Raw genomic sequence first — 13,523 nt, 5'->3', positions numbered from 1 at the left:
GAGATGGAAACAAAGAGAAAGAGTCAAAAAGAGAGACAGATGAGATAGCAACAGAGAGAAAATGGGGCAAAGTGAGTGAGAGAGAGGAACCATGAAAGAGAGAAACAAAGAGAGAGATAGAGACAGAGACAGGGCAAGAGAGAGCCAGAGACAGACACAGATACAGACAGAGAGAGGGAGAGAGGGAGACATGGAGATTGAGTGACAGACAATGAGAGAGACAAAGAGCGAGAGACAGAGAATGAGAAAGAGACAAGAGACAGAAAGACAGAAGACAAAGACAAAGAAACATAGACAGAGAGAACAAGATACATAAAAAGAGAATGAGAGGTACAGAGACAGAGAAAGAAAGACATTGTGAGAGAACAAAGACAGAGACTGAGTCAAGAAAGAGAAGTAGAGTCAGAGAGAAACCGGAAAAGAGAGGGGGAAGAGAGTGAAGAGGGAAGAAGAGAGGGGGGAGATTGGGCAGGGGAAGAGAGTGGAGAGTGGAGAAAGAGGAGAAGGTGGTGTGGGGGAGGGAGGGAAAGAGAGAGGAAGAGGGGAGGGAGAGAGAGGAAGAGGAGGAGGAGGAGGAGGAGGAGGCATGGAAGGTTGCCATATAAAGAAGTGACAGGAGTAAACCAGATCCAGCAATTGGGCCCTGCTGTGGAGGTGCTGTTTCTCACTGCATTGCCTTTGACCAAAGCAGTGTGGTAGGGGACAGGGGTGACGAATGCGTTTCAGATAGGTGTAGGGTGGTTGAATGCTTTGAGTCAGCCACCCCTTTACAAGAGAGATGGCCCTTAAGGGGGTACGCGACACCTGGAGGTCATTTTCTAAACTATTTAGAGTAAAGAGCTGAAACTTCTCAGGTAAATAGGTATCCATGTTGCCTACATTTTAGGTGAAACAGAATGATGTATGTACACATGTACATATGTACACATGTACGTATACCAGTAGCGACATTTAAAAGTGCACAGCACCATAATACGTGGACCAATTTGTTTTATATTTTGGCTATGATTAGTCAGTAGGCACACCTAGGGCCGGTCATTGAGTAATTGAACAATTTCCTTTATACTTTTGCATACAGGCATTTCAATTTTAATGTCCGGCAAAAATCGTGAAAAATATTTTTTTTTTTTGGTCTTGTTTCCATTATTACTCCGAACTCTTTCATCCTATTCAAAATATTCGAACGATCGGCCCTAGCAGTTACTAAAAGTAATATTCCCTGTAAGTTTCATCTAAATCTGATGTATTTTAGATTTTTTATGATTAAAAAAAAGTAAAAAAAATATCGAACGGAGATATGGCAACTTGAAATATAAATATATCTGTACCTTGCTTATAGTTTCACCAATTTGACTGATTTTTTCATCGCTTAATTGTTATTATACAATGAGTAAGTACAGTAAAAATCATCAACATATTTTAATTATAAGTACTTTAAATACTGAAAAACTAAAGTATAAGTATATCACAGTAGTGACGACGCACAGACGACACCATCATATAATTTGCTTTTTTGCACCTTTGGCGGTTTCTTCATATGAAACCTCACTGCTGGGGGTCTTTAGGGTATCTAAATCATTGGAAAGAGGTTTATTTTCCAGCAGTGGGCGCCTTCTCTTTCCTCATCAGATTCCTCTCACCAATCTATGTTGGTAGGGCACCCCTTCTTCTCTCTTCTTCCTGTATAGCCTTGATCTTTTTACTCTTTCTTCTTTGGATTTAATCTTCCTCTTTGAATTGTTTAGTCTAATGTTGTCCTTTACCTCTGTCACTGTCACAGAGGTGCAGGTGAGGGCGGTGGTGGAGTGAGAGGTGGTGAGGTCTTGGCTAGTCGTCTTTGACTGCTTGCCATCTTTAACTGCTGTTTTTTGTCATTGTGGATGTTCTTTTTGCTACCCATGATGACTGTACTAAAGAGTAATATGTACTAGCTAAAGTAATAGATTGCAATGAGAGCTCATGAGACATGCGCACTTTTCCTTTCAGAGCTAGCCGGTAACTGACGCTTAGCTTCGCTCAAAGTTGGCAAAACTTCTCCCTCCACCTTCCTCCCTTCCCCTCCACCATCGTACTGGCCATTGAAGCACTGGGCGAGCGTAAATTCAATCAAATTTCAACGTTATTCGATGCGCCTGAAGGTCCTAAATGGCACGCCTCTCCCTAGTGTGGGTTGCGCCTTTAACTCTGTCCCTTTAAACCTCACCCAAGACCTTTAAATTGCGCGCGGCTGGAAAATTATTTGTCGGGATTTATTTCTAAATGGTATACGAACATTTTGAACACAGTTTTGAAAAATGCCATATCTTGACCAAATTCACCCCCCCAGGTGTCGCGTACCCCCTTAAGTATGTATTTTGTATACTTTTTCTGGTAATTTCCAGGAATATGTTTCTTACTTTGTTTTTGTATGGTGTTTGTGATCCTTACTCTGGCTTTATCCATGATTTTTTTTTTTCTATTTTTGTGTATTCTACTTTGCATTGTAGTTCTCTTTGTGGGTGTGGTTAAATTTTATACAAGTTCTATGGTGATATTTATTGTGAAGTGTATCCCATGTTGTTTGTGGATGAAGTAACAAGTGTGAGCATACCAAGTCTGGGGAGATTGCTCACAGGTTGTGTTGGTGGTATCTCATTAGTTCACTTCAATTCACTGTTAGAAAAGAAGGTAAAAAAGAAAGTGAGGATTGAAGAGAAAAAAAAAAAAAAAAAAAAAAAAATTGGGAGGGGAACACACAGTATGAAAGTGTATACCATGCTAAAGCTACTTACCAGTATAGTGAATTTGCCTGTGCTCAGCTCAGCCTTCAAAGGGTCTTTGGAAGGATTAAGTTGAGTTAGTCCTTCTCTTAAACGTGTTTCCTCATGTTGCTCATATAGACTCACAGCTCTGTTGGGGGAAAAAGTTCATTAGCATATGAACAGAACCAGGTCATATATTAAGCTGCATATACAAGTTCCACCATATGCTTTTCCCATTGTGGCTATGTCAAAGTGTGATCTAACTTTTCAACTCTTCACAGAAGAATACAGAACTTTGGGGGGGGGGTTAGAAAAAGAAAAACATGGTAGAGTAATGACTAAAATGTGGCTTAGCATTTCTATATGGGTGGAAATCAGTTTCCAAACTTAATAGTCAATACCCTGTACAGAGATGCTAAAGTTGATGTTATGAAAATGTGATACAAACATTCCAAAGGGCCTTTTCCTTCTTAAACAGAGATACTGGAGCTAAAGAATATACCCACCCTACCCATTCCAGTGTACTCCCTTTGAGGACTCCTTCGTTTTCTATCAATCAATCCAGCCATTGGTCCAGAGCTTTTGAAGACCCACAGTTCCCAAGCAACCAGCAACAGCCAATGGACCAGCCCACAAGTCACTCAAGGTAAAATTGTGTTGCTGTCTGGGTAGAGCTAGGGTGGAGCAGTGTAAGATGAGGTGTTCAGGGTCTTCTGTGTGATGGTTACATCTGGGGGAGATTGTTTGTGGTCAGGCCTATTCCGTGTTGATACTGTTTTAATGCTGTATAGTGACCTGAATTAATGCAACTACAAAAAGACACAGAAGAGTAAAGATCAAGAAAGCATGGCAAGAGGATATTTCATCAAAGCTGACTAAAGATCACAATTGGTTGGAAGATGATTGGTAATTACAAGATCATGAGATCTCTACCTCCAAGTCTGAAATGCAAAATTTATAATCAGTTTTATAATGCCAGCTATAATCTATTGATGTTAAACTTGGACACTGATGAAGGCAATGGAGACAAAGCTAAGGAGTGCACAGAGGAAAATGGAGAGATCATTGCTTCAAATAATGCTGAAAGACAGGAGGACAAGTTGGGCAAGAGTGAAAGATATTGAGGAGGCAAAAAAAGAGAGGAAGTGGAATTGGGCAGGAAGGTTAGCATGAAAGAATGACAGGCAATGTTGAAAATGTGCTATCAAGACAAAGAGGAGACCAGACAGAAGATGGAGAGATGAAATAGAGAGAGAGAGAGGTAGGTTATGTACGAGTGATATTTTGATGCAATCAGAGAGAGAGAGAGAGGTTATGTATGAGTGATATTTTGATCCAGTCAGAAGAGATTTCTCCCAGTCTTCTCTTTTTTCTGCAAGGGACAGAGAAGGGAGGTCACTGATTAAATGAAGTTGCACTGCTGTGGATGTAATGTCTTACTGCATTGCTTCTGACCCAGGGCAGTGGGCAAGATACAGGGATGACCTGTCATCCACATGGAACCAAGATGAGAGGGAGGAAAGAGTGGTGGATGGGGAGTGGAATGGCCTTTTATTGCTTTGTTCAATACTGTCCTACAACATAATTTTCTCTCCTTTGAAACTGCTATGATCACCCTAAGACTCTCAAATTCTCTTTTAAATGGTTCCTTTGGTACTGTCATCTCACTCAATTTACTTTTCAAATAATCTATTTTGTTGAGTCAATTATCTGTTCAAGCACCTTCATTTCATTCTTTGCCTTACTACATCTACTATTGAACATCTCACACCTGGTTACCATTCCCATCTTTCATTGAGCTAGATTACCTAGGTCACTTAGGAATCTTCTGTAATCAAGGTCTTGTTCATGTTTATCAAAAACCAAATCATTATTTCCTTGATCTAAAATTGCCATTTGTAAACTACATTCCATTTCAGTTTCACTTTGCTTCTGGTTTATTGTTTTCTCTGTCACACCACTTTCCACAGTTTTTGTATTAAATACATTATTTCAATTTCTACTTATAAGTTGGGACTCCATGTTCTTCTTTCTATCCTTTATTTTCTACTTGGAACTAAGTATCTTTCCTAGATTTCTTGAGCTGGGTAGTACATCCATTCTCTCCAGCTGCAAAATGTGCGTATGTATTTACCTAGTTATATCTAATAAGTTGCAGAATACAGAGTTGGAGCTGTGCTCATGGGGGCTGGATTCTTTGCCTTTGTTTATCTTGTTGGCCTAAGTAAAATTTTCATCCAGCTTATTCATATGTCCACAAATCTATGTGGAAATCTGCAAGTGTGGTACCAATATTCAAAAGGGAGATACCTTTGACCAGTATGATAGCCAAAATGTGCGAACAATGGCAGCTCCTCTTCCAGTGAGCATTCTATCAACTGATGTGCTTTATTCACCAAATGTTCACTACACTTTTTCAAAATCCAATTTGAGATCTCATCTGACCCAGAGGCCTTTCTCATATATCCTATTTCTCAAGTAACCCAAACACTTCACATACTTCCCCTGTTGTTGTTGTTGTTATTGCTGCAGGTCTTCTGCTAGAGAGACCTGGGGCAATGGATCAATTGTTGTTTATACCATTTTCATGATTCTCATCCTTTTTTCCCCTCAAACATCTGTTCCTTATTCAATACTGTTTGGAATATTTCATTATTTGTGGTTGCATTTGCATCTTCATATAATACTTCTTCAAATTCCAACTTTAATATTCCTTATGTTTCAGCTTGCCATGTACATTTGTTGACTACCCCCTTCACAAAGTTCTTCTTCTTTTCTTACTCTTGTATATTCTTTTCTGACTTTTTGTATTCATCTTTTGTCATTTTGGTTCTTCTCACCAGCTTTGTTTTTGTTTTGCTAATGCACATCTTATAGAACCAGTCCCTTTTAAGTACTTCTTTTTCACTCATCTTCATACATACTTTTCTACTCCCATATTGTAAATTTGTGAAAATATATTTTTTCTAAATTTCTTTTAGTTTCAATGAATTCCCTCTATCTACTTTAAAGTGATTTTCAGTTCAGCAAACGTTGCCTTTGCCAAGATACATCTTCCTTGTCTGTATGTTCCATCTTATTTCAGTTTTCCCCACTTCCAGCATAAATTCAAGAACCATATAATTATACTAACCTATTGGGCACCAGTTATTCAACAATCCAATCATCCAAGTTCCTTGATTGAAATACAATCCAATCTTACAGGTTCTCTGCCTCTATTTCATGATTCCTTCATCCATTGGGTTCTTATATTACTCATTACAATCTCTATCTATATATCAAGAGCTTTTTCCTCCTCAGGAGGTAGCCATGTCAAAGACACGTACCTACTCCCACCCATTCCACTCCCTTTCCTCACTCTCATATTAGCTCCTTGTGGATGACGGGTCATCTCTGTATCCCGCCCACTGCCCTGGGTCAGAAGCAATGCAACTAAACACAGTACATCCACAGCAAGGCCGCTTCACTTAATTGGTGACCCCCACTCTTCATCCCCTCATGCTGCAGAAAGAGAGAAGACAAGGAGAAACCCCTTCAGACTGTGTCAAAATATCATTCCTGATTAAAGATGGAAGGGATTTAAGAGGTCAAGGGAGTAAATTAAGAAAGACCATATGTTGAAAGGATGTGAAGAAATACAGTTTTCTATAAAGATGCATAAGTATGTGGAATAGTTTAGGTGATATAGCCCAAACTCATACATACATACATATACCAAGGCTTTTTCCCCCTTCCAAGGGAGGTAGCCACAAAAGGGAAAGGCATAAAAACACTCCCACCCATTTCATCCCTAAATACACTCCACACCCCTCCCACCCTTCCTCTCATCTGAGCACCTCCTGGATGACGGGTCATCATCAAGCCCAAACTCAATCAGTTAAAATCTAAATATGATAACTGGAAATCAAGGATATAGAATAAGTTGGAACTGTATATGAATTTAAGTCTAGGTATGTTAGAAAATTAGAGAAGAGGAGAAGGACCCAATTAGCATTGCTCCTTTCCTGTATATTACAATTAGGTAAATACACAAGTACATGTCAATCGTCAAGCAGTCAACACAGCGTCACCTAGAGCTCTGAATTAAGACAAAAGTTCTCAATAGCACAAGGGGAGCAGGAGGCTTGGGTTGTACTGAGTGGGAGGGGGAGCACTAGTGGTTGCCCAAGATGATCTAGAGCAGTGCTAATTGTGTCTATCAAGAGAAAATGCAATGAAATCAAGAAGGATCAACTGAAAATGGCGACAATTTTGGATTGAATGTCAACACGAACACAGAGGCCTCTGGAGGCACTATACAGAAACTTAATGTAAACAGAGGCCAGGAAACACCAAGGGCAATTAGGCTAGGTACTGGCGATCCTTTTCTGGTTTTGGTAAGTATGAAAGAAGAAATTTGAGTCGAAAGGGAGATTAGTTTTAACAGAAACTCATGGGAAAGGGAATTCATTGAACTAAAGAGGTTACGAATTTAAGAAAAGACTTCTTTGAAGTCAACAAAAAGGTGTGTGATTTAAGGAAAAAGAATACTTAAACAATGAACTGTGTGAATTAAAAAAAGAAACTGAGGTTAAATGTGAAAATGAAAGGAAAAACAAAAATACCACTGATAGCGAGAATTATATATATATATATATATATATATATATATATATATATATATATATATTATATATATATAAAAAGAGGTAAATTACAAAATACAAGCAATGTCTGAAAGAATTGAAAATTTAGGAAAGAAAAATTTGCAGAAGATTAAGAAATGAATGAAAACAGGGAAAACAAGAGATAGCTTTTAAAAAAAAAGTACAACAGCAAATGCAGGAGAATGCACAGGACACAATTATTCAAGTAAACAAAGAGAAAGCAAATTGGGTCAGAGATACAGTGGATAAAAAAAGTATATTGTTGCATATGGACTAGAGGAAAAACATGGCATGGTTAGGTATTTGAGGGGAAAAGTAGAAATATAGCAAAAACTATTCTAAAAGAAGTACAAGACAGAGACCAAGAAGTAGAAAAAGAAATAGCAGTATATAGAATGGGCCAATATTCAAGAGAAATTGACCTCTAAAGATAAAATTGAAGTCACAAATGGTAGAAGACATACTAGCAAAATTAGGGAAGTTAGCAAAGAGTGAACTCTACAACAATATATGGATAAAAAGAGAAATGAATTTTGAGGGAAGAGAAAACACTAAGAGATGAAACCACAGAAAAAATGCAAAGGGAACAGAGGCCGAAAGAAAGGAGTTCTATTGGAGTGTCTTTGACATGTGGCTGAGAAAACGGCATGTTCAGGTAAGTAAAACAAAAGAAACAGAAAACGAAATGGGGGAAGGGAAAAAAATAAAATAAACAAAAGTTGCTTATACTAACATAGACGGATTGACCTCAGGATTAAGTGAACTAAATGATTACCTGTCAGAAGAAAAACCAGACATAAAATTTTCTATGTCACCAGCCATTCCTTCTCCCACTTCCACTTCTTCCACCTTGACACTTCTTTTCACCACATTATTCCCACGTTACTTTTCTTCTGTCTTATACTTTCCCTCACCCAATATTTCCAATAAGCTTCGTTTCAGCAAAGCACATTATGTCTGGCCCTTTCTCCTTTAGTAATTTATTGTCAATTTTGCCAATATCAAACCATATATATCTGTATAGTTTATATCTAGTCCTTTCACTTCTTTTCCTCTCTCCTTTTCCCCTCTCAGACACCACTTCCTCAATACCTGATATTCAATTTTCCAACATAATTCTCTGACCTCTCATATTTGTTCCTTGTTTGTTTTCTAAGCTTCTTCCAGAGAGAGGAGGTGGAGGAACACAAACACAAAGGAAGAACAAACAACAGTAGGCCTACTGGCCCTTACGAGGCTGTGTTAACTATACTAAACTACAGTGAAGAAACAGGACAGCATGGCAAAAGAACACTACTGCTACCGCTATACTATCCAATTAGATGCCGGGCTGTCAGATCTTTTATTGCAAAGCATAATATCTTATTTGCAGATTAGGTAACAAATTCTACACAACCTGGTTAAAGAAAAAGTGCTTACTTTCAATCGAAGAAAATATTTTACCAATTACTTTAAAATCATGATGTCTTCTTGTATTTGATTGGTTTAATGAAAGGTAATCTTTGACACTAATGTTGTCAAAGCCTTTGAACATTTTAAAGACTTCAATTAGATCTCCTCGCATTCTCCTTTTTGAAAGTGAGAATAAATTTAGAATTCTAAGTCTTTCTTCATACAGCAGATTTCTTAGCTTTGGTATCATTTTAGTTACTCTTCGGTGGACTCTTTCTAGTATGCTAATATCTTTCTGGTAGTATGGGGACCAAAATTGTACACAGTATTCAAGATGGGGATACACCAAAGAATGATAAAGTTTTAGCAATATCTTTTCTAATCTATTTTCAAAGACTCTTCCAATAAAACCAACCAAATTATTTGCTGTTTTAACAGCTTCTGAGCAATGTTGACTCAACTTCAAATAATTCGATATTAAAACTCCAAGATCTTTTTCCTTTACTGAATCCAGTATTTCATCATTCATTTGGTATTGGATGTGATTATCATTACTTCCAATGCGCATGACTTTACATTTGTTAACATGAAATTTTATTTGCCACTTGTTAGCCCAACTTGATAATCTGTCAAGATCAGATTGCAGAGCTTCTTTCTCTTTGGTGGTTGTTACTTTACTGGTAATTTTTGTGTCATCACCAAATTTTGATACTTTACAAAGGAGGCCATCATCTAAATAATTTACATATATTAAGAACAAAATGGGTCCCAAAACTGATCCCCACTATATGCCACTTTTTACATCAATCGAGCTAGATGAAGCCCCATTGATTACAACTCTGTTTTTGCTCAGAAAGCCAGTCTTTAATCCAACTTTGGATGCTACCAGAAATACTGTGCATTTTTAATATGTCAAGTAATCTATGTGGAACTTTTTTGAATGCCTTCTGAAAATCTAGATAAATTATACCAACAGATGTAAATTCATCATATTTGGGGAAAACGTCATGAAAGAAGTCAACAAGGTTTGTTAAACATGAACGTTTACTACGGAAACCATGTTGCAAATCTTTCATAATTTTTTCTTCTAAAAATTTCACCACACTGGTCTCTAACAGTTGACACACAAAGACAGGCTATTCAGCCTGTAGTTGCCAGGTTGTGATTTGTCCCCTTAAATATTGGTGTTACGTTTGCAAATTTCCAATCTGATGGTACTTTGCTAAATGTTAAAGAGGAGGAGGAGGATGAGGAGGAGAAAGGAGGAAGAGGAGGAGGAGGAGGAAAGAAAAAGATAAGGCGAGAGAGAGAAAGCGAGGAGTGAGGAGGAGCAGGAGAGAGTGAGAGGCATGAGAGAGACAAGAGAAAGACAGGAGAGAAAATGAGAGAGGATAGAGGGAGGAGAGAGTATAGGGAGCGAGAGGAAAGAAGGAGAAAGAAGAGAGTGGGAGAAAGGAGAGAGTGGGACAAAGGAGAGAGAAGGGAGAGAGAAGGGAGAGAGAGAGAGAGAGAGAGAGAGAGAGAGAGAGAGAGAGAGAGAGAGAGAGAGAGTGAGAGAAGTGAGTGAGAGAGAGAGAGAGAAAGAGAGAGAAGAGAGAGAGAGAGAGAGAGAGAAGAGAATAGAGAGAGAGAAGAGAGAGAGAGAAGAGAAGAGAGAGAGAGAGATAAGAGAGAGAGAGAAGAGAGAGAGAGAAGAGAGAGAGAGAAGAGAGAGAGAGAGAGAGAGAGAGAGAGAGAGAGAGAGAGAGAGAGAGAGAGAGAGAGAGAGAGAGAGAGAGAGAGAGAGGAGAGAGAGAGAGAGAGAGAGAGAGAGGGGAATAATCAAGCTGTAATGGTAATCCAGCTGTTGGGTCCTGCTGTGGAAGTCCTGTGTCTTGCTTCATTGCTCTAGACCTAAGGGGTGTGGCAGAGGACAAGAATGATATTTCCTCCATGAGGTGCTGAAATGGGAGGGACAATGAATGGGTTTGGATGGGCGTGGGAGGTGTGTAGGATGTGTGCCGATGTGTGAGATGTGTGTGGGATGGGTGTATGTTTTGACTTGGGTCACCTTTATATGAGAGAAAAGACCTTTTGGTATGTATGAACTATTGAGAAGGGTATTTCTGAATGTACCTCTTACAATGAAAATGTTTAGAAAAGAATACAGAGAACATACCTGTGAACATCAAACTTTCTTGCCATAAGAAACTTGACAGCAGTGTTCCATGACAAGGGAGCAATCTGACGAGCTTGCCGTAGTTTATTCACACGCTCCACAAATTCCTTTGTAGCCTGTAAAAGAAAGGTTACATTTACTTATTTTATAAGAATATGGGAACCAATGACCAGCATCTGCAAATGATGGCCCTATGAGACTAACATCTGAGAGTAAAATCTCCCTTCTACCGATCTTCAAAACTTTTATACACCCTCACCTTTATCTAGTGGAGAAGCCCTGAAGGGCTGGCAATATCTTTGGACTGGGTGCAAGATCTCCGCCAATTTCGACCATATTTCTCCCACTCTTTATACTTCCCTCCCCCTACTACTGTAAGCTGGTGACATAAAAAGTCCCACACCATGCAGAATAGCTTAGAAGGTGATATAGTTCAAGTTCAAACAATACACAAGTTCAAATCTAAATATGATAATTGGAAATCAAAAATATAGATTAAGTTTGAACTGTACATGAATTTGAGTCTAGGTATGTTAGATAATTAGAGAATGGGAGACTGGACCCAATGAGCATTACTCTTTTCCTGTACACAATTAGGTAAAAACAAATACAACGCAGACAGTTCAATGTTTCTTTCCAGAGATCTATGGAAGACTCCAAGGACCATTACCAGCCATTGTTTTTCTAGTCACTGAATTTCAAGGAAACAATCATTTGTCAGGTGTTCACTAGTACCTTACTCAAACTGTTCAAAGACAAAAACTTGTATCCTCTATACTGTATATAAAATGAAGGAAGGTTCTTTCTAATGCAGACTGCAAAGTAACTAAGTAATTTTTGGTAGTATGGTGTAATCCTTACAATTCTTCGTGGAGGTACTATATTTTGATTTTTCCAATTTCAAGTAACAACAATGTAACAAACACAGTAAAAATATTAATAAATTGTTGCACAATTTCACCAACTGCCTACAGCCCAGCAGTAGTACCTGAAGCCATGCCACAGATTCTCTGGGTAAAATGCTGAATTGTCTGTGTTACTAATGTTTTCATGCCATTGGCTGGAAGGAGGAGAAGAGGGAAGTTATTGTTGTTGGACGTCATCCCTGCTGGTGTTACAAAGTGCAGGACCGGTAATCAAAACAGTGTGGATCCTGTCCAAAGATAAGAGTACAAACTTGCAGATTGAAGTGTAGGCATTAATGGGTGAGAAACTGGGAGACTATTTTCTCTCAATATTCGCCTCTCGGCATCACCACATGCATCACCTATTGTTGGTCCTATATGACACCACAAGTAATACAGAGATACGTACACATTTACAAGTGGAATAAAATCACTTCTACTAACCTAGAAAAAGTGATCATCAGGGCTAACAACTGGGAAGAACTTCAGTTCCAGACTGTCGAGGATGAACTATGAGAGTGAAATTTTAATTATGTAATGCTTCTACTTCTTTGACAGTGCATTACATGATAAACAGATGACAAATTCTCGACATGACTCTTACATCTGCCTTCACATTTACAAACTCTATCATGACAATAGAACAACTGTTCAACTTCACACACACAACAAAACTTGTCTTTAATCCTCAATATTTTTTTCTGGTCATCATCCTCTGTTATTCAATAAATAAAACAGTTACTATCGCCTACACTCGTTCGTTCCTTTCTAGCGCAACATTTCTTCACCGCTGCACTCATCTTAGACGTCCAGCACGCGTATTTCCGTCATCCTTGATTCGTATTTTCACCAAAAACTAGACCTTTTTCCTGTGCACATCGTAATACGTGAACACATCCAATCAATCTTATTTCGCAAGCTAATTTTCCTTCTGCACCTTATCTCGTTTTCCCATTCCAAACGTAGTTCTTATGCAACACATTCCATTACCAGTTTGCCAATTTTACACTCGCAGAGAAGTACTATTTCCACAACACTTTCAACCATTCTCACAAATACTGGCTTCGACAGTGCCACCCTGGGCTCTGCAGCTTTCTCTGGTTTTGCTATTTTGTGCTCACGTCTCGCTCCTACCACGTCACTCGTTGCCACATCCAACCTAAGAAACATAAACACTTATAAAAAAAAATCTTAATCTATTTCATTCGTTACTGACGGGGTTAATCCCCAAGATCAAACGCACCTGTTTTTCTTCGTCCGACGGGAGCCCCGCGGCATCCTTCGGCACTTTCCGACTGTGGAACGACTTGCTCGTGTTCAACACCAGTTATAACTATATACACAAAGGGGACACGAGGACCCGTAGGAGGTATAGTTCGAGGGTGCCCGACCCTTCACCTTGCCTCCGACCAGCAGTCTTCTCTGCTCACGTGGATCTCAGCACCAACGTGGTCACATCCTGTGGTCGGCCACTTCGAAAAATTCGACAAGCCACTTCGAAGAAAAAAATCCTTCCACGTTTTGTGTGTGACCTTCGCTTAAAATTCATTCTAATGACCGAGAATACGCACGAAGGTACATGACATGCACTGGGCCACTGCTTCCGCCAGATATCACAATTCCAAAGTCATAATACCATCTAAATACTGAAAACACTTTTTGGTCTCTCCCTGTCTGACAC

At 38.9% G+C, this 13,523-nt stretch overlaps 1 protein-coding gene across 15 annotated transcripts in view; it reads right to left on the bottom strand.

Moving 5' to 3' along the window:
• Ptpmeg2 (Protein tyrosine phosphatase Meg2) overlaps window positions 1-13,523 on the bottom strand; it is a 520,977-nt gene that overhangs the window by 22,648 nt on the left and 484,806 nt on the right. For 13 of the 15 annotated variants that reach the window (XM_076197078.1, XM_076197115.1, XM_076197125.1 and 10 more), the window contains 2 exons: window positions 10,938-11,053; window positions 2,772-2,889 (listed from right to left, as the gene is read on the bottom strand). In XM_076197078.1, the coding sequence (XP_076053193.1) occupies window positions 2,772-2,889; window positions 10,938-11,053 (234 nt within the window). Of the gene's footprint in view, window positions 1-2,771; window positions 2,890-10,937; window positions 11,054-11,196; window positions 11,216-12,286; window positions 12,308-13,523 lie in introns of those variants that run through there. The other 2 variants (XM_076197152.1, XM_076197144.1) reach the window with 2 other exon arrangements.

Source organism: Oratosquilla oratoria, chromosome 1, assembly GCF_046742065.1.
Source record: "Oratosquilla oratoria isolate Oo_2021 chromosome 1, ASM4674206v1, whole genome shotgun sequence".
NCBI lineage: Eukaryota > Metazoa > Arthropoda > Malacostraca > Stomatopoda > Squillidae > Oratosquilla > Oratosquilla oratoria.
The sequence above is the reverse complement of the archived record's forward strand: the minus strand, read 5'-3'. Positions and strand labels throughout refer to the sequence as shown.